Source organism: Psammomys obesus, unplaced genomic scaffold, assembly GCF_907164565.1.
Source record: "Psammomys obesus unplaced genomic scaffold, mPsaObe1.curated_primary_1811, whole genome shotgun sequence".
Lineage (NCBI taxonomy): Eukaryota > Metazoa > Chordata > Mammalia > Rodentia > Muridae > Psammomys > Psammomys obesus.
The window spans coordinates 5,854,060-5,879,775 of NW_026587032.1; the positions used below are offsets into that span (position 1 = coordinate 5,854,060).

At 52.5% G+C, this 25,716-nt stretch overlaps 1 protein-coding gene across 1 annotated transcript in view; it reads left to right on the plus strand.

Moving 5' to 3' along the window:
- Galnt10 (polypeptide N-acetylgalactosaminyltransferase 10) overlaps positions 1-20,913 on the plus strand; it is a 137,118-nt gene extending 116,205 nt beyond the window's left edge. Inside the window, exons 6-12 of the mRNA XM_055602748.1 lie at positions 1,621-1,804; positions 3,455-3,572; positions 10,645-10,752; positions 13,051-13,272; positions 14,198-14,314; positions 17,276-17,425; positions 17,857-20,913. Of these exons, the coding sequence (XP_055458723.1) occupies positions 1,621-1,804; positions 3,455-3,572; positions 10,645-10,752; positions 13,051-13,272; positions 14,198-14,314; positions 17,276-17,425; positions 17,857-18,015 (1,058 nt within the window). The 3' untranslated portion in view covers positions 18,016-20,913. The remainder of the gene's footprint in view (positions 1-1,620; positions 1,805-3,454; positions 3,573-10,644; positions 10,753-13,050; positions 13,273-14,197; positions 14,315-17,275; positions 17,426-17,856) is intronic.
- Positions 20,914-25,716: the final 4,803 nt, after the last annotated feature.

The following is a 25,716-nucleotide window of genomic DNA, read 5'->3' on the forward strand; positions in this document are numbered from 1 at the left end:
CGTCATGGTCCTAGAAAACGGGGGATGCCAGCATCTGCCTTCAGAGACCTCCCCGAAACAAAAAGAAACAAAACTCCGAGGCATCAGCTGGTCATGCCCAAAGCTGCACTGTGAAGAAGGGGTGACATTGGGATGTGAACCCGGGCATTCAGTTCCCAAACAAGTACAAGTGGCATGTCAGCCGTCCTCGACACCAGTAATCTCTGGAAGTGAAATCGCCACGGAATGGGGTGCCTTCTCCAGATCTTTCCCTCTTTCCCTCAGGCATCATGGAGACACCCCCACCTCGGGGCGTCTGCCATGGACCAGGAATTCTGACTCAGTGGGTGAGGAGAGCAGTGTAAAAGCCACCCCACGTGCCATCCAGCACTGGTCATGCTGCTGTCCATCTGGGGATACGTGACACAAGTGGCATTTCTGTGACTGTGTGTGTGTGTGTGTGTGTGTGTGTGTGTGTGTGTGTTTTGTGGCTAGTGTATCCTGAACAAATGCTCTACCACCAAGCTACCTCTCTGGCCCCTGAAACTGTTCATATCACGTGTCGCAGTTAGAAATGTATCGGCCAGCTCAGTCTAGGACACACCTGCCCACACGCACAGAGGGACTAAGCCGTGCTTCCTGACATTTTGCCTGTAACAGAACCTGCTGTCTCGTGAATGGTCACTGTTCTCCAGGCTTGTATGCATGTATATATGCATATACGCACACAAGCGCACACAAGCACACACACAATTCCATCACTCACCTACCTACCCGTGGGTCATGCCTTCAGATTAAGAAAGAGAGAGAGAGAGAACAGGCACAGATGCTGTGAAAAATTCTGTACGGCCTGCTGAAATGTGGGTCCTGCCCTTCTCTAGCCCTCTAGGGCCCACATTGCAAGTCTTGAACATGACCCGTGACCTATAACCCTTGACCCTGAACAACAGACTCCCCCGGCACCGGCCATCTTCCCCTCATGACAGACCATTGAGCCTACAGTGGTCCTCAGAGCACCCTGTGGGAACGACATAGGGTAGATCAGACCAGCACTGGGGTCTTTGTAACAGACTGGGCATAGTGGCTCAGTCAGCCCCTCCCAAGCTTGGAAGGAATCACGGCATGGATTGGGTTAGGGGGGCATCTGCTGTTTGGATCCACTCAGCCTGTGGCATTCCACCACAGGGGGGTGCACCCTGCCCGCATACACTCAGAGCTTTCTAGGGCTAGGCTGCTCCCTCTTGCGTAGCTGGGGCTGTTTGAAAACTCAAGCTGAACTCTCTTAACTGACGACCACAGCTGTGGGTGCCCATGGGCAGCTGGGAACAGACAGACACTAGGGAACCTGGCTGCTTTCGGCCGCAAACCATGATCAGGATTTTGCAATAAGGAGCATGGCAAGGGGTCCTCAGAGAAGAAAAACAGAGCCATACACCTGTAGCCCCATGGTTTGGTATTTTCACATACTGTGTTATCCGAGCCTTTTAACAAGCTCAGAGGCAGACCTGGGGCTTGAGGAACCGCCCTCCTGCCATGCTGGGTGTGGAAGGAAGCCAGCCATGGGTGATCCTGGGAGCTGTTGAAGCAGGGGCGGCCCCCTGGCTGCTGCCTCCACTAATGGGCATCTCTCCACCACCTCAGACCGCATCGCCCGGAACCGAAAGACCATCGTGTGCCCCATGATCGATGTCATCGACCACGATGACTTCCGCTACGAGACACAGGCTGGGGACGCCATGCGGGGCGCCTTCGACTGGGAAATGTACTACAAACGCATCCCCATCCCCCCTGAGCTGCAGAAGGCTGACCCCAGTGAGCCATTTGAGTAAGTACAACTGGTCGGGGCTCATCCTGGCGGTGACCCAGGGACCCTGCCAATACACTCAGAAACGAGCGTTGGGTATCTCTAACCACTGAACTTACCTCATTCTCTCACACCGCTCTCTTCATCTCAAGTCTTAGACATCCCGCACATACAGTGGGGGCCTCTCTTTGCCAAGTGCCTCCAAGTGCAGCAGCTGCCGCAAACCACCCAGGGTTAATGTCACCTCTGGTGACTCAACAGAAGTTAAGTGAGGGGTTCCCATCCCACCGACACTGCCTATGGTACCACCACAGTTCATTCCTAAGAGGGCGGGTCGGAGGGACATGGGTTCGGACCTGTGGCTTGGAGACCAGGTCAGAAGCCAGCCGCGAGGCCAGTCGTTCCGAACCATCCCAGGATTACCTGGGACTGCTGCCGATTCACAAGGGCGGAATCCGGATGGCCAGGGTGAGCCCCGCCTCCTTTGAAGGCTGAGGTGAGCACTGTGCTGTGTCACACCCTCAGTAATGGCCCAGGATCCCCTCTTGTATGAAGGTCCCCTCCAACCACTACAAGGTCAGGTGCAGCCTTGTCCCATCGGTCTCTCCCATGAGTCCTGGAGCCAAGCAGGGCCGCGGGCCACACAGGCCATCTCTGGTCATGTTGGTTTGGAGGTTTGGGTTTTATTTTCAACAGACTGGGACACAGCCATCCACCCTGATAGGTGTGCACACAGCTTCCTGTGTGGGGTGCCATGGTTTCTTTTGGAGCCCGTCATGTCACACCCTGACTCTCTCATCCCCTGGCCACACCTCTGTGCGTTCATGTCTGCGCCTTGCTGGTTCCCTTCTCCCCTGCAGTGTTTTTGCCTCAACACACCTCTTAAACAAACACCCTTTCCTCTGAGTATCCTATCTGCTTTCTCACCCCCAGGGCTGAAAGCAGACACAGCCTTCCTTAGTGCTTTTGTCAGTATGTCCCTTAGGCCTTTACGGTACTTTACTGCCTTTACTGTCTCCTGGATCCTTCTGTCTGAGGTGACTTCTCCACCATACGGCTGTCCCCCAAAGGACAGTGGTTTGTCCCCTGACTCCATCCAGCCCCTGCTTCGTGGGTGGCATTCAGTGATGAATGAATGAAGTTCATCCTTGCTCCCAGAGTAACTGGGAGGACTGAGCACAGCCAAGCAGGCATCCGCTGAGCTCAGTGAGAGAAAACCCTCAAAGGATCAAGCACTAAACCAGGTGCTTGGGCTCCAGCCCAGAGGCTGCTTCCACAGGCCTGGCGAGGGCCCAGCGAGCTGTGTTATTTTTCAATCTCTCTAGAGGGTTCTGCAGCGCGCACACCCTGAAAACCACGGTTCAGACCCTGTGACTCAGGGGAAGCTAGAGACTGGTCTGTGGAGCAGCTGCAAAGCCTGTGGGGAAGAGCTGCTGCTGCAGCAGATCTCACTTCACAAGTGCTCTCAAGTGTTGACTGCATCAAGAGACTGGGGACCTGCTGGGTTGAAATGCAGCGGTTTGGCAGAGGGTGTGTCAGGCAGGAAGGCCAGGTGTCCACCCATGAGGCCTTAGAGTCTCCAGCAGATAAGCCGGGGTCCTGGGGATGCCATCAGCCGAGAAGCAGGGGCTCCTGACTGCATGCCCTCACACCTTGCGCCTTCTCCGGCAGGTCTCCCGTCATGGCTGGAGGGTTGTTCGCTGTGGACCGGAAGTGGTTCTGGGAGTTGGGCGGATACGACCCTGGCTTGGAGATCTGGGGAGGGGAGCAGTATGAGATCTCCTTCAAGGTGAGTCTCTTCTCCCATGGGCAGCTGCTGTGGCTTCTCTGCTCCTGCTGACCACTCCCTGTGGTAGGGGACAGTGAGAGGGTGGAAAGGACCTGTAGGCTGCCTCGGCCATAGATATGACCAGCATTTGCTTCCGCTAGGCAGGGCAGGGCTGTGACAGAACTGCCCACCAGTGTTGGGAAGATGAAGACAGACAAACCTAGGCCTCAGGCCACGTGGCCCCACAGATGCCCAGCTGGCCTGCATGGTCGCCTGTTCAAGTCTTTCCTCTTGTTCCTGTCACAGCAGGAATGGGCAGAGACCAGTAGGTGGAAGAGTTGGAAAGACTCAATCTAAATTTTAATCCTGTCACTGGGTAGCTTTGGCTTTGAGCAATTTAGATCATCTCTCCAGGGTTTGCCTCCTCTGCTGAATGAGATCAGTAACACACACACACACACACACACACACACACACACACACACACACGGCCACCTGGGAAGGTTAACTGAGATGACTTAGAAAATGCTCATCACAGAGCCTGGACCACAGCCAGAGATGAGTGGCTGACAGACATTGCTAAAGATGACATGAATCAATATTTACCGTTGCCTCTAGATCGGAGAGCCAACACACTGCCTGACAGATCTAGTTACCACCAGCTACAGGGGTGTGCTTTCTACTCGGTACTTGTGGGGTTCTGTTTGGAGAGCAGGAGAAGGCTCAGCCCCTACGAGGGAAAGAAGAGCTTGTCCTATACGCTTGCAGTCCATCCGGACCAGTATCAAGGGCTGGTGAGGCGGCTTAGGATAAAGACGCTCAGTGCCAAGCCAGATGACCTGAGTTCCATCTCCAGAACCCAGATGGTGGAGGCAAAGAACCATTTCCCACAAGTTGTCCTTGTGCCACAGGTTGTGGCACTCACAGGCACGTGTGTACATGCGCACACATACACGCAACCGTAGAACCAGCATTCCGAGTGACCAGACCCTGGCTGACAAGCCCCCAGTCCATGAGGGACAAGCAGCACCCTCACTGGCTTGAGCCTCAAGGCTCGGTGCAGCAGTCTGATATCAAGCGCTGGCGAAGGACCTCGGGGCTGGGCCCGGGTGGTCCATGTCAGGTCCTAGCTCGTCCCCTTCCAGCAGCAGCTGTGTGGTCTTGGGCCGGGATGTGTCCCCCTCACTGAGCCTTAATTTCAGCTTTCATAAAAGGAGGTTGGTGGTTATGTGGTTCTCAGTGTTGTTGAGAATTAATGAGATTGTGCTTGCTAGGGGGCTATTTAATAATAGTCCTAAAGAGCATTATCATTATCGAGATGTCAGTATCAACCTCAGAACCGGCTGCACGGTTCAGACGTTGGGAATACAAACAGCTCCCTAGAATTCTGCGTAACATTTCTCTGCTGCGATCAACAGTAGTCTGTGTCTCTGTTAGCCTCCAAATCACTGGTGCTTTCTCCTTTGAGAGGCCCAGCCTCTTAGATGCAGCTAACATTGGTATCATGGAGTGATGCCCAAAGTAGTTAGCAGAGGATTTGGTACCAAGCAACTGGAACAGATGCCCTGTAACAGCACACCTCCGGCCACGTTTAAGTGAATAAGATGCCGCTCCAGCCCTTCCCATGTGTCGGGCTGTGTAATCCTCACAACCACCTGTGAGGGTGATGTCACTTCACACCCACCTCACGGAAGCAACTAGGATTCAGACTGCACGGTCTACAGTGGCTGGGCCTGACCCCAAGCTTACCGGCTCCAAAGTCCACGTGTTAACCTACCGAGAGAGAAGCAACCGAGAGGAAAGCTAGCCTAAGAAACTCAGAGGCTTTCGCTCACCCTTGCTTCTCAGGTTTTGCCTCTCCCCAGGGTCCTTCCCGTTTTACTTGGTTATTCTTTGGGCCCTCGGTGAATAAATAGAATGGGTAACAGGCCTAAGTCCGAAGTAGCAAATAAGGTACTGGAGACGTGGCTCAGTGGATAAGAGCACATAATGTTCTTGTAGAGGACCTGGGTTCAAATCTCAGCGCCCACATTGGGCAGCTCACAATCTCCTCTAACTCCAAAGGATCAGATACCTCCTGTGGCCTCTGTACCTATTCTTATGTGCATAAGAGTAGTTGTTATATGTGTTACAGACACATATGTTCAATTTTTTTTTTTTTTTTTTTTTGAGACAGGATCTTTCTGTGTAGCCCTGGCTGCTGTAAAACTCACTCAATAGACCATGCTGGCCTCAAACCTGCCTCTACCTCACGAGTGCTGGGATTAAAATCGTGTGCCACCACTGCCTGGTTTACAGAATTTTTTTAAAGCTAAAATAATAATTTTTAAAAGGAAAAAAAAATAGAAGAAGAAGGAGGAGGATAAAAAAAGAAGAAGAAAGAAGAAGGAGTAGGAGGAAGAGGAAGAAGAAGGAGAAGAAGAAAAGAAATAGCCTGAGCCTCTCCCTAGATGCCCTTTGGTAGGGGCCTTCCCAGTGGCTGTGTAGCCTGAGGCTGCTCATTCCATAGACTGATAATGGATGGTGTCTGCCGTGGGTGCAGGTTTTGTGAGTCATAGCACAGAGGTCTCGTCAGTGGGGTCAGTATCCCTAGCTGTGTAATCTGGCTTGGCAAATGTTACACTCCATGGTGCGCTGAAGTCACAGTCTGCCACCAAACGCTGTTTTATGACACATTCTTCCAGGTTTGTCCTCGGGAAAGACCCATCCAAATAGCGAAGTGTTGCTAGGTAACTAAGTCTAGTAGATCCGGGATCCTTCTGTGTCTTAAGCCATGGCTACCTCCGCAGCAACTGGAGGATTGCTGGCAAGGAAGGTGCTGCCTGAAGATCTGTGGCCCGGAGCACCTGTGTGACTGGCCAGAGCCATTTCTAAGTCTCCCAGCAACTTGCTCTCTAGAAACCGCTGGCTTGGAGAACGGCCAACGGTGAGTCGCTCACAAAGGGATCTCGAAACCCAAAAGGATTTCATTTTGTTCCATGTGTTTCAAAAAGTCACATAGTGACACTCCTCAGCCAGTCACAGCAGGACAGATGATGTTTTGTTTTTTGTTTTTTGTTTTTTTTTTTTCTTCCTCCACTCAGTTTATTTACAAAAGACTTGGTAATGAAGCCACACTGGGGTATGTGGAAGGAAGCTGGCTCGAATTCCATCTGATCCAATTATGTTGGCCACTCTCTGGGGAAAATGAGCCAGCCGAAATAAATAAGTGACCCTGGCATCAGGGAGGAAGACATTCTTCTGTCAGTTCTCTCTCTCTCTCTCTCTCTCTCTCTCTCTCTCTCTCTCTCTCCTGGCCAGTGACAGCCCACCTGTCCTGCCTGTGTTCCAGGCCCAAGGCAGGCAGGCCTGTCCATCTGCCCTGGTGGCTCCCTGAACACAAAGTTCTGGGTCAGCCAGAGCTCAGCCTCTCCCTTTGCTGAGACCCCATTCTTCATGGTGACAGAAAAGCCGCTGGCCTAAAAGACACAAGTGCACTTCCAGAAATCATGAGGGATCTGTCTGTGCCATGAGGCCTGACAGATCAATAACCCAGCTCTGATTCCAGACCAGACCTGTTTCTCCTGAGGGAGAACCCCAGCAGATCCACTCCAGGGCTAAAGGCATAGCCTGGAGGGAGAGGGTTTGCCCAGCAATTGTGAGCTACTGCCACAAGGTAAATAACCAGTTAAAGCAGTGCCGCTATTGATGAACTGGTTGGATATGGTCTCAGGCTAGTTTGGGCTACACAATAGCAATGTTCGAAGGAAGGAAGGAAGGGAGGGAGGGAGGGAGGGAGGGAGGGAGGGAGGGAGGAAGGAAGGAAGGAGAAGGAAAAGGAAAAGGAAAGCAAGGGCTGGAAATGTAGCACACTAGATATAACGATTGCCCAGCATGTGGGCTCTGGGTTTGATCCCCAGCATAAACTAGCTTGGCGGTGCATGCCTGTGATCCTAAGCACTAGGAGGCAGGAGAATCAGGAGTTCAAAGTTACCCTGGGCTACATGAGACTTTGCCTCAAAATAAAACAGGAAAACCACAGTCTGAAATGTCTAGACCGGTCACTGATCCCTTCTTTCTCCTGCAGGGGTCATTGTGTGAGTCTCCTGCTTGGAGCTTAACATCTCCTCCGTTCTAGAGGCTGGTTAAATACTGGGCCCTGTAGCTCAGTGCACCCCACTTCTCTCTATGCCTCCCCCTTCTCTTCTGACCCCACCGTTCTCTGGGGGCTCTTATGCCAGTAACTCATTAAAAAAAAAAAAAAACAGGCCTGAAGGGCTGGCAGTTCCCAGGTAGGCACTTGCCCCTCATCCATGTCCAGTACTCTTCAGGGCTATCTGCTGAAGCTCCCCAGCAGCCTATGGGAGCTTGACGGGAAGCTCCTTGAGTGTCCTTGGCCTGATGAATGTGAGTCTGTCCCAGGGCCAGCTGCAGCCCTGGCCCTCCTGGAGCCAAAAAGGTGGTGTTCTGGGGAGGGACTTGACCGCAGCCGGCCTTGGTTTCCTTGTGTGAAGCTGCATTGGCTGTGCAGGAAGCAAGGCCTGAAGGTACTGTGTGACTGACCAAGAGCAGAGCTAGGGCTAGGGCTAGGACCTAACATGGTTGCCATGGCCCAATACAACTCAGGGCACCTACCTGGGTCTCTGGCTTTCTTTCCCAGAAAGGGGCATCCCCCAGTTTTGGGATTCTGTCTCTCCAGTTGAGAGATGTTTGCTACAAGACAGATTTGATGGAGACCATGATAGTGACACTGTCTGTTCCACTTCACCCCAGGTAAAAATAAAGGCAGGCTGCATCCAGAGAAAGATGGGGGTAGGACCTTTTCTTTCAGACAGTGACAGCTCTCCTGGCTAAGAAGCACAAGCACGCCAGGCGCTTTCTCAAAACAAACAGAAAGACCTGAGACCTCAGCTCACAAGGCTGGGGACTAAAGCTCGTAGCCCGGTCACTGGCCCCAGGAGGGGTGAATAGGATAGACCTCCACACAGAGAAAGAGTGCCATCAGGCAAAGCCGCCCACGAGGCTCACAGCTGAGCTGCGTCTGTGCACATACTCACGTTGCATTTAAAGGAAAAGCAATGAAGGCGTGCTGTGAGTCCCTGCCGCAAACCGAGAAGCCCTATCAGGTCAGGGCCTGCAGGGAGGGTGGGGAGACAGCAGAGCTCAGGGTACAAGGAGTTCTCCAGACTGAGGGAAGAGCTATGGGACACAGGGACAAGAGGTGGGAGATGGGGACAGGGAGAGACAACTAAGAAGATACTCCTCCAGCACCTCCATCCAGGACAGGAATCCACAGAGGGGATCCAGCCAGGTCCTCTGTGAGTTCAGGACATCCTGGGCTCTGGGAACACCTCAGCTGCCTCAGACCTTCCTGCAGAGCAAGGTCATCCTGGTCCCTTCAGGCTGGTAGCCAGGGCCAAGGGAACTGGAGGTCCCTGCGAAAAGGCGGCTTTGGATTTCATTTGTCCGCTTGCACAGTGAAAGGACTCCTAGCCAGCAGAGCTGGGGACAGCTTTAGCTAATGCCAGTGTCACAGGAGATGTCAAAGCCAGGGTAGGCAAGTTGTCTCCACCGTCTTGGCAACACCACTCAGAAAGGCAGAGGGTGGCCTGGCAGCAGGCAGACATATCTGCCTGGCAAAAGCATCCTTCCCCATCAATCCCTGTGAGAGGAGAGTGGCCTTGATGGGAGGCTGGCGGCTGATCAATATCCCCTGCTTTAAAAATAAACTTCTTGGCTTGGCCTTGACATTAATCCAGCATCCAGAGCCCATTATCTCGAGACCGGTATTCTGTTCGATTGACCAGCCAGAGTTTTCCTCTTCCGTACCATCAGAACTGCATTGCCCAGGCAGCACCTCTGCTAACTGCATTCTGGAACAGCTCCCATCTTGGGAAATGGCACAGGGGATATCCTGTGTCCATCCTGGCAGGGGCTAGCAAGACCCAAGACCCTCTGAGAGCCCCGAATGGATTAGGACATAAAGCCCAGCCCCCAGCAAGGGTGCTGCACAGAACTGGGGTTGTCCCGTGCCAGTCTCTCAGTCCGCAGGAGGTGGGATGTGAAAACGTGACTAACAGCGTCCCAGAAGCAGCTGGGACCCTCCACACCCAAAGCCGCTGTGGCCCCAATTCTGGTCTGTAGTATCTGCCCAGGACCGCACCTGCCCCATTCCGTGAGCAGAGTCAACTGTGTAAAATCAAATGGTATGAAGACATCCTATCCAACCAGAGCCTGGTGAGAGCCTGTGCCTTTCCTTCCTTTACCCTCCACTGGACTCCAGGCCTCTCACATTCATGGTACAGTGTCTGTGTCTACCCATGAGCCTTTGCACACTTGGTGTTCTCTTTACCATAATCCCCCCTGAGTCAGACCATCCTAGCTAATGGGGACAATGCAGTAGCCCACACACACACACTGATTCCCTTCTTTTTCCCAGCCTGCCGCCACTTCTCAGGTCTTGTGTGCATGTAAACCAAGGAACTTAATTCATATTATTCACAGGATCACGGACACCTTACCCATGGCTACAGCACTGAAGAAAACATCTCTTCCCTCCCTAGCAACCGTTAACGGCCTCAGTCATATGGGAACGATCAGGGGCCCAATCTGTTTTGGTTTTGTTAATGAATTTGGAGGTTCTGTGGCACATAGGTGGAGGACAGCCTTGGGGAGTTGGTTCTTTCCTTCTGCATGCAGCTCCAGAGATTTGGCAGTGTTGTTTTGTTTTTGTTTGTTTTATCTGATGAGCCATCTTTTCGTCTGTAGGGGCCCAATCCTGGGCAGGTCTTAAGCACCACAGCTGCTGTGAATTCAAGAGTATGGTAGCCACGTCACGCCCATGGGTTTCTATTCTAGCCTTGCCACTTTTTTTCTTCTGGCCTCTGGCCTCCAGCTGTTCCTCTCAGTGGCTGCAGTGGGCAACCACACAGCCGTTGGTGGCCAGGGCTGTCAGCTGCTTCTACTCTGTTGCCTTGCCGAATCCCTCCCCCTCCTCTCCTGCTCCCTACCATTCTGAGTTCAGGGCCTGAGAAGGCCACACAGGCTTCGAGCAGGCATCTGAGAGGACATAAGAACAGAGGCACCACCTTCATCCTCCCTTCTTCCCCTGCAGGTGTGGATGTGTGGGGGCCGTATGGAGGACATCCCCTGCTCCAGAGTGGGCCATATCTACAGGAAGTATGTGCCCTACAAGGTCCCTGCTGGAGTCAGCCTGGCCCGGGTAAGGCGGTGGCTTTCCAGGGAATTGGGGGCAGCCTGTGGCAGCGGAGAGGCCTCCTGGGGCCCCAGGCTGAGTGGCTGATAGACTCCCAAGTGAAATATAGCTGAAAGGAACTTCCATAGAGCCCTGCTTGGCCGCTTGGAGGCTGTGCCAGGCTGGGAGGTTTGCCCGGCCCCTCTGAGGCTGGATTTGGAGCTTTGTGAAAATGGAGTTGATCCTTCCGAACTCAGCATTGCCCAGCACCACAAGAAAGAAAGAAAGAAAGAAAGAAAGAAAGAAAGAAAGAAAGAAAGAAACCTGTCAAGCAGGCATGGTGGTGGTCTTTTCTATTGAAAAGCTTGCAAGAAGCCATAAATAAATGGCTCTCTTCTTTGCCTTTCCCCAATACATGTAAAACTGTTTCACTGACCTGAAAACCCTTTAAGGGGTGAATTGACCGCTGACTACAGGGAGTAATCATTAGCAAACTGTCTTGGGAGCATGGGGGTTCTTTTGCTGGGGAAATAAATTTCATTGGGAAAAAATAAAAAAATAAAGGTGACCTCAAAAATAAGTGAAAGAGGTGCCTCTGAAAAGACACATCAATGTTTGTGGTAGTACAAGAAAAGCCAGAGTGAAGCCACACCCCAAAAAAGAAACTTTGGGAGACCTTCTGGTCTGCATTCCCAGCCCTCCACTTTCCTAGGCCTTCTTTCCTTGCCAGAGAGGGATTTTCCCAGCTTCGGGTACAGCTGAGCCAGAACACTGCTGGAAGGCAGGGTGGCAGAGCCCTCTAGTGGTGTCTCTAAAGACAGCCTCCAGGCCCGCTGCTCCGTGGACATCCCGTTAACCTGGGAGCTGGGTTCCACGGAGAGGTGGAAATCCTCCCAGATGTCCTTGGCCTTCCCTGACGAGTGCCAAACAGGAAAACAGAGCCACAGCCTTTTCCTAAGCTAGAGACTGCTACTCTTGGAGGCCACCAGGAGCATGGGGACAGTAACCCTTTTCCAAGCCAAAGATGAGTATGAGCCTGTTGGACGCTACAGTGACACCATGTAAGCCTGCCTTCCAGCCAGGCACCCTGCAGAATGGGGCACACCGGCCTCCCTTCTCCCTGGGTTCCGTTCTCCGCTTCCAGGATGGAGATGAAATGGAAGCAATTAAATAACTCACAACTTCCAGCTCAGACCCGCTGAGCTGTATCCTGACAGGTGCCTGTATCCCTTTCCTAAACAGCAGCCATGACTGTCCACACAGGCGTTCGTGGCTGCATCCCTGTTAACAGCTGGGGCTGGTCACCATGAGGCCGTGTCTCACCTGCATCCCGTTCAGGCAGCTGACATCTTTGGCCACCTGTCCCGAGTCGGGTCCTTTGTTTGACATGAGCTAGCCCCAGAGGTGCATCCCAGCGCTTCCCTATAAGCCCAGCTGCCACCTGTGTTTCATTGGTGCCTGGCCATGCCCCCTCACTTACATAGGCCGTGGCTGGTTTACATCTCCGTGACTTGAGACCATCTGGTCCAAAGACCTCAAGTCTCCACCAGAAAACACTTCAACGTTTGTCCAGCCCCACCATGCTGTCTGCTCCAGAAGCAGACCGTTTCAGGCCGGTGTGAATAACTGATCACACTTCATGGGAGACCTCAGATGAACCTCAGGATAGAAATCACGCCCGCCTAGTCACGGGTGGGTCTTGAGGAAGGGGAAAGCGGGTCCTAGCCATTGAAGGAAGACTGGGTTTGAAGGAACAGGTTTCCAAGCGTCCACTTGTGCTCTTTCATTCTGAGTAGAGTCTGTGCGGCAGGGATACCGGATTCCCACCTGATTGACACACAGGATCTTAATCTTCCTGTCTCCAAATCGTTCTGCCCAGGGATACCTCCCTTTTGGGCTTCCTCCCATTCTAGTGGTTGTAGTTTTGTAGCCGGCTGTCCTGAGGCTTCCTAACGAAACTCTCAAACCTCTGAGGACTGTTAGAAATCCCACCTGCTGGTGGGATTAGACCTTCTGGGTGCAAATTCTTCTTCTTACGGAATGGCCAGGACTGTTGGTTAAAAATGACAGAAACCCAACTCAGATTGGCCTTGAAGCACTGGAGAGGTGTCTTGGTGCAGGCATGGGTGGCTGAGTTTGGATGCCAGCACCCACCAGCTAGCCCATAGACACCTGTGTGACCACAGCTCAGCCGGGGGAAGACAGAATAGCTGGGGTTGGCTGCTCACCATCCTAGCTCAGTGAGAGGAGGGGGCTGGTGAGATGGCTTAGAGCTAGCCTGGGCTCTCCAGCAAGCCCGACCCCTGCAACTTTGTCTCATTGCAGAACTTGAAGCGAGTGGCGGAGGTGTGGATGGATGAGTACGCTGAATACATCTACCAGCGCAGACCGGAGTACCGCCACCTCTCCCCCGGGGATGTCGTGGCCCAGAAAAAGCTCCGGAGCTCCCTCAACTGCAAGAGCTTCAAGTGGTTTATGACCAAAATCGCCTGGGACCTGCCCAAGTTCTACCCACCCGTGGAGCCCCCAGCCGCGGCGTGGGGGGAGGTGAGTGTGGATGGAGGGACCGGACACAGACACCCGAGAACGTGCCGAAGAAGGCCTAAAAGTCACAACCTCTCTCTCCTTTCTCTCCGGGACCCCCATCCTGGAGGGGTTGATTTTTGTTTTATTGTGCTTTTGAGCGTTCCAAGTATCTAAGCTGGATTAGCATGCATTTCACCTTTTGACCGGGAGACGCTCCTGGGTTTGCTTTATTTTTTTTAATGTCCTTTGACTTGCGATGCCAGGGATCAGACACCCAGGATCTTGCATGCTGTAAGCCATGCCCCTGTGAGACACACACACAGCCCATCCTGCCCATTGGAAATACAGACTAAGAGTTTAGAGGCCAGGTTCAGAACTGAGTTAATGTCCTCTTTTCCCTCCTCCCCTTCCTGCGGACTACAGGACTTCTCATGGGCACTCCTGAAGCCCATTTGAAACTAATTCAATTGTTGCTGGCTTGCCTCCTGGTAATGTGTGGAGCCCAGAGCTCCCAGCTGACGTCCAGCCTACATGGCTGAGGTATGGGCCAGGCCCGTGTTCGTTCTGTGGACTGAGTTGGGAAGAACTCCCACTCCCTTGAGCCATTCCCTTGCCCTAAAGGATAACTTAGATGGATAGCAAACATCTCCCATCCTTCTCGAATAGTTTCCAAGACACTGTCCCTGGACACCTGCCCCTCAGGTCCCTGGAATGGAGGTCAAACTGGGTCCTGGATCTGTTGGATGGAATGTTCTCAGTGTGAGGCCAGAGAAGGGCCTTGGCCTCCAGGCTTCTTCCTTTGGGAGGACCTCCCAGCAGCCGGGGCTAAGCTCCTCACAGGCAGTTCAAAGTTCAGCCTGGCTTGGATTTCTGCCTGAGTCTCCCCACCAACCCAGCGAGGGCCCTTGAGGTGCCTCAGCGGTTGGTTCTTCCTTTCCACCCTCAGATTCGCAATGTGGGCACAGGACTGTGCACAGACACGAAGCACGGCACGCTGGGCTCCCCTCTGAGGCTGGAGACGTGTGTTCGGGGCCGTGGGGAGGCCGCCTGGAACAGCATGCAGGTAAGGCCCACTCAGTGGGTCCCAGGTCCCGGGACCGCTGTCAGTCAGAGAGCTTCCAGATTCCAGTTGTCTCAGAACTTCCAGGACCCCAGGGGAGGGGGAGGGACTTCCTGCATAATGACAGGTCCACTGTCCATCTGGACTGTCCACTAAACTCCAGCCCTCATGCCTATAAGCATAGGCAACTTTTGACTCATTTCACTAATTAGTTGTGTGTGTGTGTGTCTGTGTGTGTGTGTGCTTGCTCTGGTTTCTATTACTGTACAACTCAGCACCATGTTCTGAATACTTTATAAAGAATGGAAGTTTATTTAGCCTGAGGTCCTCATGGTTCTGCAGATCCAAGAGTGTGACACCAGCCTCTGGCCAGATCTGTCAAGGACCTTTCTGCAGGGCAATGACTCACAGAAGGCCCGGCCTTGATAGGCAGCATGCGCTGTAGCACATGTCTGTCTTCCTCCGCTTATGGAGTCACTAACCAGGGCTGGCTGGTGAGATGGCCCAGCCAGTAAAGGCGCTTGCTGCCTTAAAAGATCGAAAACCTGAGTTCAACCCCCAGAACTCTGGGTAGAAGGTGAGAACCAGATTCTCAGAGCTGCCCCTGACCAGCACATTCATGCAATGGCGCACACCATGCACACACTAAAAAAAAAAAAAAAAATCAGGGCCTCACCGTGTAGCCCTAGCTATCATGGAACTTGCTACATAGGCCAGGTTGGCCTTGAACTCACCAAGATCCTCTTGCCTTTGCCTCCTGAGTGCTAGAATTAAAGTCGTGACCATACCCGGCCTAGAAAAACAAATTTAAACAAACAAACAAAACAACACTGAGAGAATAAGGTCTGGGAATGCGGGCTGGCTACCAGAATACTCTCCTAACATGTGAAAAGCCCTGGATTTAATCCTCAACAACAGTGGTCATGGCGGCACACGCCTGTAATTAATCCCAGCACTCTGGAGGCTGAGGCAGGACGTGGGAAGGTCAAGGCCAGCCTGTGCTTTGTGAGTCCTTGTCTAAATAAATTAGTCACAGCAGGTCTCTCCTTGGTATGTTGGCAGAGATTCCTTGGAGGAGAGCTGGGTCATATGGTGGGGTTTTTTTGGTCTTGAAGCTTCTCCACACTGATCTTCACAAGGGCTGAACTGACTGGCCTTCCTCCCCGAGGCAGCAGAGCTACTTGCCCTGCGTCCCTGCGGCTTCCGTTGTCATTCTTTTCTCTCGCTCATGCGAATTAAAAACACAAATGCTCTAAAGCATGAGTAGTGTTCACTGCTCGGGCTTCTAACAAGACACGGGGAGCCCAGAGCACCGCACACCGCAAACCCTGCCGATGGAAACCAGAGGCTCGAGTAAAGGAAAGGTGGCAACTTCTTCCTGGGAGTCTGTGGCTGTGCTTTCCAAGCCGCTATGCAAATTCAGCACAATTCCAGCCTTCTAGACACTCCTCACTTAAGCAGCCCTATTGGGTCAAAGATTTACACACAAAAGTTCTTAGTGGCTTGCTTTTTAAGCCAAAATCCGGCAAACAGCCCAGGCGTGAGGACCAGCACAGGAGAGGGAGACAGGACAGTAACACCAGGGAGCGAGCTGTTGATAAATATGCTGGCCACCAGCATGATCACAAGGAGATTAAGTTGGGAAGAAAGAAAGGCAGGAAGGCATACTCCGATTCTAGCTTCAGAGAGCTCTAGAAGTTGCAACTCCACCTCTAGTAAGAGAGAGCAGATCACTGGTGGCCTGGGGACACCGTGAGAGGACTGGAGGGAGATGGGCCTGGGAGCACAGGGCCCCTGGATAGGGGTGGGCTCATTATCCTGATGGTGAGGGTGGTTTTAGGCAGCCTTCTTCAGTGTGGACGGTGTGTCAATGGTTAGTTAGTCTTCAGTAAAAGCTGTGGAAAGGTTCTGGGCTCGGCTGGGGAGATTAATAAGCTAAATTCAGGAAGTGGGTCCTGCTTTCCCGCTTGGATCTGCATTCAGGCTGGGAAGTCCCCTGGGTGTCTCATGACACCAAGGCCTTTGAGGGAACTTCCTCTCTGTAGAGGGGGCCCGTGCTGAAGCCTTTCTGTTGTGTCACCGTGTCTGGGATGCACTTGAGCACACACTAGGCAACACAGTGAGAGCGTTAGCTGAGAGTTCATCCCTTTTAAAGTTGAGTGACTGGAGGCTTTAGGAAGATGGCTCAGCCATTAACAGAACCTGTGGCTCTTGCAGAAGACCCAGGTCGGGCCCCCAGCAGCCACACCGGGTGGCTCACAGTCTTGTCACTCCAGCTCCAGAGGACCTGGCGCCCTCTACCTGTCTCTGCAGGCACATGGCACTCACATGCACACACACACATGCACATATTAAATAAAAGTAATCTCTTTTTTTAAAGTTAAGGCTGGCCTATTAGAACAGGAGATAAGAGTCAACAAACTTTTTCGGACCCCTGAGTTTAATTTTTCCTAATTTAAGACAAAACAGAAGAAGCCAGGCATGGTGGTAAGCGCCTGTAGGAGGAGGCAGGCGGATCTCTAAATTTGAAGCCAGCCTGGTCTACAAAGTGAGTCCAGGACAGCCAGGGCTACACAGAGAAACCCTGCCTGGAAAAGGAAAGAAACAAAGTTGAAACTGTTAAGCAGAATTTCTGAATAATCTTCAGATAATGATGTTCCTATGTAATAAAATATGTTCAAAACGAAAACAAAACAGAGGCCCAACGTGTCAGTGTATGCCTGTAGTTGTTGTGCTCAGGAGGCTGACACAGTAGTTCACACAGTCCATAGCCAGCCTGGGCTTCGGAGTAAAAGCCTGCTTCAACCACGGTAAGTTATTAACTACTGAGTAAAGTCAGTTAAGCTGGGAATGGCGGCACATGACGGTAACTTCAGCACTTGGGAGCTGGAGGCAAGAAGAGCAGGAGCTCAAGATCACCCCTGAAGGTTGGCCACCTCTCTAGCAGTGTCCCTGTGCACGCAGGTTTTCACCTTCACCTGGAAGGAGGACATCCGGCCTGGGGACCCTCAGCACACCAAGAAGTTCTGCTTTGACGCCGTCTCCCACACCAGCCCGGTCACCCTCTATGACTGCCACAGCATGAAGGGCAACCAGCTGTGGAAGTACCGCAAGGTGGGCGGAGGCGTGGGACGGGGGACCTGAGCACCCGCCTGCTAGAGCCTGCCCTCTCGATCATCCTGCTCTGCCACTGAGCCAGCTCTGAGAGAGAGAGAGAGAGAGAGGGAGAGGGAGAGGGAGGGGGCCAAAACCCAGATTCGTGCGTTTAAAAAGAAAGCCAAGCTGGGGGTGTGGTGCTGTAAATCTTAAACCCCAGCCCTCAGGAGGCAGAGGCAGACAGGCCTCAGTGAGATGGGGGCCAGCCTGGTCTACTTAGAAGTAGCATTCACCACAAGGCAACAGGAGACACTGGGCCACATCTAGCCACGAGCAGGGTCGGCAGGACGTGACCACCAATCCGACCAGCTCCTCACTTCCTCACTGCTGTCATGGCTGCTGTGCCCCCCCCCCCAACACACACACCTGACACCCTCCCTGTTTTGCAGGACAAGACCTTGTACCACCCCGTGAGCGGCAGCTGCATGGACTGCAGTGAGAGCGACCACAGGATCTTCATGAACACCTGCAACCCCTCCTCCCTCACCCAGCAGTGGCTCTTTGAACACACCAACTCCACGGTCTTAGAGAATTTCAACAGAAACTGAGTCCTCAGGCCTCCTCATCAAGGCCCCTCAGGTTGCTGCAGAGCTCACAAACCTTCCTCCTGTGAGAAGAAGCATCTGTGGGCCCCAAGGTGCTGGGCCAAAGAGCTTGGGGACAGAGGGTTCTTGAAGCGCTTGGGTTGTGGGGCCAGTGGGAGAACAGGCCATAGAAACGGCTCTACGAGAAGGCAGAGCCTGCTTCCGTTACGGCAGAGCTCACCAGCCTGCCAACACGCCCCCTAAGTGTTAGGAGTACCTGGCCAGCCTTGGGCAAGGAAATTAGTTCTACAAGGTTGCCCAGCCCTCGAGCTGCTCCCAGACACGACAGTGCCCTGGAAAGGTGGTATTGGCCTTGGGGCAGCTTTTAAGCCTATGTGCCAACTGCTGGCAAGGCGGTCTGCCTGCGTTGAGGCTGGGAGGGGGGTACTTCTGGTACTGCCCAGCTTCTGTGTTAGTCCAAGGCCCTGAGAGCCCACTGGGACCTCTGGGCGTTCCATTCCTAGCACTGGCCAGCTGCCAGGCAAGGGGCCCCACGCTGTGCAGCTGGATGTATAAAGGATATCTCCCCTGGCTCTCTGGGTATTTCAGACACCCATGCCAGCGTCAGGGCTCTCTGGGCACCAGGTTTTCAGGGCTCCATCAGCTGAATAAGTAGACCTCCAGACTGAACAGCTGCCAGCCGACGCCTCCAAAGCCCTTTCTCTGTGTCTCTCCTTGGCAGCTCCCTGCCTCAGAGAGGAACGGGGTTCTGTGAGGTGTCTCCTCCTGCAGTCCCCTGGGGCAACCTCCCCCAGACAATGACTGCGGTGGTTCTAACTTCACAGAACCCTAGAGTTTAAGAAAGGTGCCACGGTTCTGTTGCAAGCAGAGGCGAGCCAGGGGATGTGTGAGCATACAGTGCAAGCAGCCAGGTCCTCACCAAGCCCATGTATGACACCCCTCCGCCAGGGGCAGAGGCAGTGGGAGAACAGAGGCTTTGAAACAACCCAGTAGCTGACCATCCCAGCCACAGCCCCGTTAGCAGTGAGGACCTCATGAGCTATTGTCCCCTGACCAGATCACCCTTAGCCCCATGTCGAGTCCCAGGGTAAATGTCACCCTTACCCTGTGACTGTCATTTGACTGTGTCACTTACCAGTGAGGTAACTGAGGGGTGGTCCTGGGGACAGAGCTCTGCCTTAGAGATGCTGGCATTAGGGTCATCGGGACCCCAGGTTGGCCAGGTGGCTGGTGCAGAGCCATCTTCACACATGCTCCTGTGCATTGTCACGGCTCACTTGTGGGTTCCTAGTGTCCTTTCCCGTAGGAACATTCTACCTGACAAGTGGCTAGGAAGGAGTCAGAACGGGGGTGGGTGGATGGGTGTCTAGAGTCCAATGGGGACAAGTGTTGCAAGCCAGGGGGAGTCAGTCCTCAGAGAGCAATTTACAGTTAAAAAAAAATGTGCCTTTTACAAAGAGAAAATGCAACTGAGCAGCCAGTTTTCCCTAAACTTGAACCACTTCCTAGTGCCTTGCTAGACAGACAGGGGCGGGTGGGGGTCCTAGGAGATGAGTGTGTGTCTTTGTGTCTGACTTTCAAGCAGGAGGTGCTAGGCTTGGAGCAGAACCTGAGACACAGAGGCCCCTACAGCAGAGGCAACTGCCTGCGGTGTAGCAGCCCTTTCCTGGGACAGGCTCTTGGAGCCTGCAAGTTCTAGGGACCTGGCAGGGTGGGGGAGTGGGGATGATGACCCCCCCCAAGAAGTGCTCTGCCTGTCCCTCGCTACCAAGGGTAAGATGACCAGTTTGGCATCCAGGTGACGCCAAGCCAAGCAGGTGTTTAATAAGGCAGGTGCAGCCATAAGCCATCTCTAGCCTCGCTCGCTTCGTTCCATCCTCCTCTGGTCCATCCCCTTCTCCTGCGGCCACTTCTTCTAAGCTGACTCAGCCCTGTTTGTGACCACTGAACTCTGACTTGAAGGTGTGTCACAGGAAGGACCAGGTCGGCTCAGCAGCCGGCTGCAAGTGCTTAATCCCCACCTTGTTTTGGCTTCAGGTGTGGAAATCTTGTCTCAGAGGGTCAGATTTCCACCCAGCTGATACGCCTCCCAGGCAGAGGGACCTGTGGACATGCCACATGCTGAGGGTCAGGCCAGGTGTCTGGCCCCTTTCCCTCCAAAGCTTTAATCAGAGGCTAAGATCGCAAAACAAGACTGGGTTAGAAAGGCAGCGTCCCACACGGCCCCCACGCCCGGATGATTCCGGAAGCATTTTGGAACTCAGAGTGTCCTGCCTCTGAGGCTAAAGCCTTTGTGTGGCAAGCTGTGTTGCCCTCCCTCTCCTGCCAGCTGGAGCTTCCAGCTTTAAAAGCATCCGGGAGTGGCAGATCGCAGCGGACTGCATAGTGGATTTCCAAAGCCAGCCAGCTTCGTAGTTCTTCAAGCCTTCCTGTTGCCACGGTTCCCGTGTGTAGCTGAGAAGAGCAGCATTCCTGCTTCAGCAGCCCCTAGTTCTTACAGATTAGGCGGTTTGCATCCAGTGCCCAGGAGGCGGTTCCAGCTTATGGTTTTCAAAAAACTGACAGTGTAAAAGGGACAAAGGGTGCAGTTCCGCCCGTAAATTTGTCGACGCTTGCCACCGATGCTGGGCCAGGGCCCTGCTGCCAACACTGGGCGAGAGAGGTGTCTGTGTCCCAGGTTCTGAGATCTTAACATGTTCTGCTCTGCTCTGCTCTGTGACCGACCAGAAGGCTGGGGTCCCCAGGGGCTGCAGGAGGGGGAGCTGGGCAGTAAGACAGGGATTCCATGGGGGAAAGCCCAAGACCACCTCCCCTGCTTGGAAGAGTGAGCTTTGTGAAGGATGGCTTACCATGTTCAGTTGTGACTGTGATCCTTCAATAAACCTCCAGACTTTCTCTAAAGCCGTGTCTGGTATGTCGCTCCTTGTCTGGCCTTTCTGTCCATGTCCTCAGAGCGCTGAACCAGTGTCCAGACATCCCACAGGGCGCCTAACCAAGTTAAGGCAGAACCAAAGCAAGGATGGTGGTAAGTGCAAAGGGCTGAGAAGGATGGCTAAACCGGGTGTCTTAGAAACTGGGGTAGAACTATCAGGAGATAACCCCTCAGAGCTGAAAGACCAAACCAAGGAGAGGGCAGAGGGCAGCCCCTGCAAAGGTCATGAGTTGGAAAGGGGCTCTGGTGTGGAGAAGCACAGGCATGACATCTAAATAGACCAGAAAGGAGGGTGGTGACGAGAATGAGCTGTGCTCCCCCATTAGCCACAAATGACCTGTTTACCAAAGTGTCTCTGGGCTGTTTAGCATCTACAGGACCATGACTAAAACATCCTCTATGATATCTTGTGCAACTCCTACCCTCACCCAGGCCTCAATTCACAGTAAAACAACCTGTGTTTGAATACACTGTCCTTAGAGGAACCCTGAGCAGATGCTGGCCCTGGTGTTGTCGCCAAGCATCCACCAGAGGGCGCTATGCACCACAGCTTGGAGAAGGCCAGGTACAAGGAATAAAGAACTCGGGCCCAAAAAACAGGTGCAACTACAATGAGGCTAGTCTTAAAGGTACACACTTGGAGTTGGAGAGATGGCTCGATGATTAAGGGCACTTGTGCTTTCAGAGACTCAGGTGTGATTCCCAGCACCCACACAGTGGGTCACAACCATCCTTACCTCCAGTTACAGGGGCTCTGATGCTCTGATGTCTGACTTCCGCTAGAACCAAACATGCAGGGTGCACATGCGTACACGCAAGCAGAAACACTCAGAGAATAAAAGAAATCCTGTTAAAAAAAGTTCACGGAGCTGGAGAGATGGCTCAGTGGGTTAGAGCACCTGCCATACTTGCAGAGAACCCAGGTTCCCAGCGGGGTGGTTCACAACTGTTTATAAGCCTAGTTCCACGGCACCCACGTCCCTCTTCTGGCCTCCACAGGTACCAGACAAGCACATGGTGCACAGACATATATGTAGGCAAGACACTCATACAAATAAATAAACAAACAAATGTTATGAGGTGTTTTTGTTTGTTTGTTTGTTTGTTTGTTTGTTTTTAAGATAGAGAAACTGTGACCCAGTGGTGAATGACAAAGAGAAGTGTCAGGTGCCTATTGTATATAGACACGCCCTAAAAACTGAAAGATTATGTAAGCAAGAACCAAGGTTAATGGCTTACAGTGTTAAATCCGAAATCACTTCGAGGAGACCACTCATGTGTGGAATCAAGAAGAGTGTTTTTATTTCTCCTGCATGCCAGGAGAGGGCACCAGATCTCATCTTAGATGTTTGTGAGCCACCACGTGGTTGCTGAGAATTGAACTCAGGACCTCTAAAAAGAGCACCCAATGCTCTTAACCTCTGAGCCATCTCTCCAGCCCTGGGAGGCTCCTTTTAAAGCCAGCTAGGGCATTTCCAGTCCCAGTTAGGTAATCCTTACCAGGATTGGATGGGTTCCTGGTAAGGGATACTTGAATGTTCCTGATTGGTTCCAACTTAAGGGAAGGAACAGTCCCCTAATATAGCCCCAGAGCAGTTACTGGTTGGTTGCCCATATCCTGTGGTGCGCTTCCTCCCCCCCACCCCTGCCCGAACTCATCAAGCAGGAAAAGGGGAAGAGTGTAATAATCTGGGCCTGGCTTTGGACCCAGTCTCAAATGGAGTTGGTTAGGCCTTCTCAACAGGATCCACACTCCCTTAACCCTTATTTACCCTCACACGGTTCAACTGCCTGGCTTTCCCAACATGTGGGGGAGGTGCTAGGTTTGTTCATTCGCATGCTTGCTGAAGATGAGTATATGGGTACAGGCATGTAGAGTTACAGGTAGCTGTGTGGCCTACCACATGGGTGTTGAGGACCAGATTGGGTCATCTGCAATGACTAATAAGACTAATAACAATCAGTCTTAACCAGTTATCCGGCTCTCCAGCCCCCAAGGTGCTGCTTTTAAAGCCCTTTGTGCCTATGTTGTCCTCCATGGCCTCTCAGAAGTCCATGAAACCAGTGTGACAGAAATAGTAGTGTTTCGTTCAGTTTCAGGTAGCCCAGACTGGTACAGCTTGCCCGTAACTCTAGCATTCAGGGATGCTGAGGCAGGAGAATTGTGAATGCAAGTCCAGCCTGGACTACACTGTGAGACTCTAACTCAAAACCAAAAAATATCAAGTGTCTACTGTATGGTGGACACTGCCCGAACCTGACCTGATACTGAAGTCTAGCAAGAACCTAGTGACACTGAGGGGCTCTGTCACTGAGGTTTCAAAAGTCCTTGCCAGGCCCAGTGACTGTCTCACCTCCTCTCTCCTCTCCTCTCCTCTCCTCCCCTCCCCTTTACCCTTCCCTCCTCTCTCCCCTCCTCCCCTCCCTTCCCCTTTCCTTCATTCTCCCCTCCCTTCCCCTTTCCTCCACTCTCCCCTTCCTTCCCCTTCCCTCTTCTCTCCTACTCCCTTCCTTCCCCTCCCCTCTCTTCCCATCCCCTCCCCTCTCTTCTGTCCTCCCCTCTCCTCTCCTCTTCCCCTCCCCACCCCTTCCCTCTTCTCTCCTCTATTCCCCTTCCCTCCCCTCTTCTCTCTCCTCTCCTTTCCTGTCCTCTCCTGTCTCCTCCCTACCTTCCCTCTCTTCTCTTCTCCCTCTCCTCTCCCCTTCCCTCTCATTCCCCTCCCTTCCCTTTCCCTCTCCTCTCCATTCCCCTCCCCACCCTCCTCTCCTTCTCTCCTCTCTTCTTTCCCTCTCCTCTGTCTGCCTCTGCCTCTTGGTCTCTTGTTTTTCTCATTCTCTCTTTCTCCTTGTGGATAAAAATCATAGCTCTCAGTTACTTCCCCAGCACCACACCTGCCTGCTGCCATGCTCTCTGCCATGTAAGCAAGCCCGCATTTAAATGCTTTCTTTTGTCAGAGCTGTTGTGGTGTCTCTTCACAGCAACAGAACAGTGACTAAGGTACCTACAAACTGGTACACTGAGGTGAGTTCAGTGAAGGGCCTGCTTAAAAACAGCGGTTGAGGCCAGGCATAGTGGCACAGGCCTTTAGTCCCAGCACTCAGAGAAGCAGAGGCAGGCAGATAGATGTGAGTTTAAGACCAGCCTGTCTACAAAGTGGGAGTCCAGGACAGCCAAGGCTACACAGAGAAACCCTGTCTCAGGGGAGGAAAAAAAGCAAAAAAGAAAACAGTGTTTGATAGGGCTGGAGAGATGCAGAGGACCTAAATTCAGTTCCCAGCACCCACATGGTGGCTCACAACCATCTGCAACTCCAGGTCCAGGGCACTTGGTGCCCTCTTCTGGCCTCTGTAAGCGCTAGGTGCACATGCATACATGAAGGAAAAATACTCATGGTGCCGACTGGAGGCGGGGCTAGCAACAGCAATTGCCAACAGGAAGGGACTGGGGAACACCGTCCCATTCAAATCCACATGAAGAAATAAAGGGGCTTGTGAGATGGTTCAGTAGGGCAAGGTGCTTGATGTACAGGCCTGGCAACCCCAGTCCAGGCCTCAGACCCCATATGAAGGAGGAGGGAGAGAACTAACTCCACAAGCTTGCCCTCTGAATGGGCTCCGGCACACACACAATGTGATAATAAGTAACCTTTTGTTGTTGTTGTTACTGTTTTGAGGCGGGCTCTCACTATGTAGCCTTGACTGGCCTCTACCTACCTATGTAGACCAGGTTGGCCTGGAACTCAGGGAGACCCACTTGCCTCTGCCTCTAGGGTGCCTCCAGGCATGCATAAATAATTTTGTTTAAATTACTAGTCAAGGTAACTATGTAAGCCTGGGGTTGTGACTGGGGCCCAGCACTAAATCATCAGGATACACTAGGCCTTGGGTTCAATTCCTAGAACTGAAAAGAAAAAGATAAGTAGGTAAGTAAATCCAGAAGCAGCACAGATGTTTTTATCATCACTCTTTCTGCTATCTGGTTTAAATAATGTCTACACACATTAATGATTAAACCACATGATAACAGCAAGACAGGGGAGGATGGAAGGAGCAGAGAGAGCTGGATGGTGGCAAAGTTGCTGCTGACCTTGAGCTGTGACTCCCAACGAGAATGCTTTCCATTAAGAGCTCAATTGCAATCCAGCTGTGGCCACACACCTCCGTAATCCCAGCCCTCAGGAGACTCGGGCTACACGTGCAGGCTCAATCTCAATAAAACAGGAAAGGTGCTCACTGGGATGCACAGATCAAGGCCTGTGCATCACTCAACCCCTCCAAGGCTGACTGATTCTCTTTCCTGGACCACAATTCGCAGAGGACTGAATTACAAAGGAAAGGTTATTTGTTCTGTCCATGGGTGTTAGAATTTTGCAGTGACTGGAGTGATGACGTGATATCTCCCGGTCTTGCTGTGTCACTCCTTACAAGTTTGCTGGGTAAGCAGGAACTGAAGAAGCCAGGAGGAGCTGAAGGCCGCAGGATGGAGGCCACCACGTGGGCCCCACTGGCATAACTAGTTGACATAGGCTAATCCAAAAATTCATTCTAATTGCTTTATTTTTTTTAAGTTTTATATATGATTCTGTATTGCCATCATTTTCCCCTCCAAATGTGTTGGTTTCCATTTTTAATCAATTTGTAGGTTAATCTACAAAACCATGTGTCTTCGAACATGTGTCAGGATACTTTTTTCTCCCCTCCCCCACTGTCCTCCCGTCACAGCCCTCCCCACTCACAGGATCCCTTTCTTCTAGGAAGTCCCACTTCTGCTC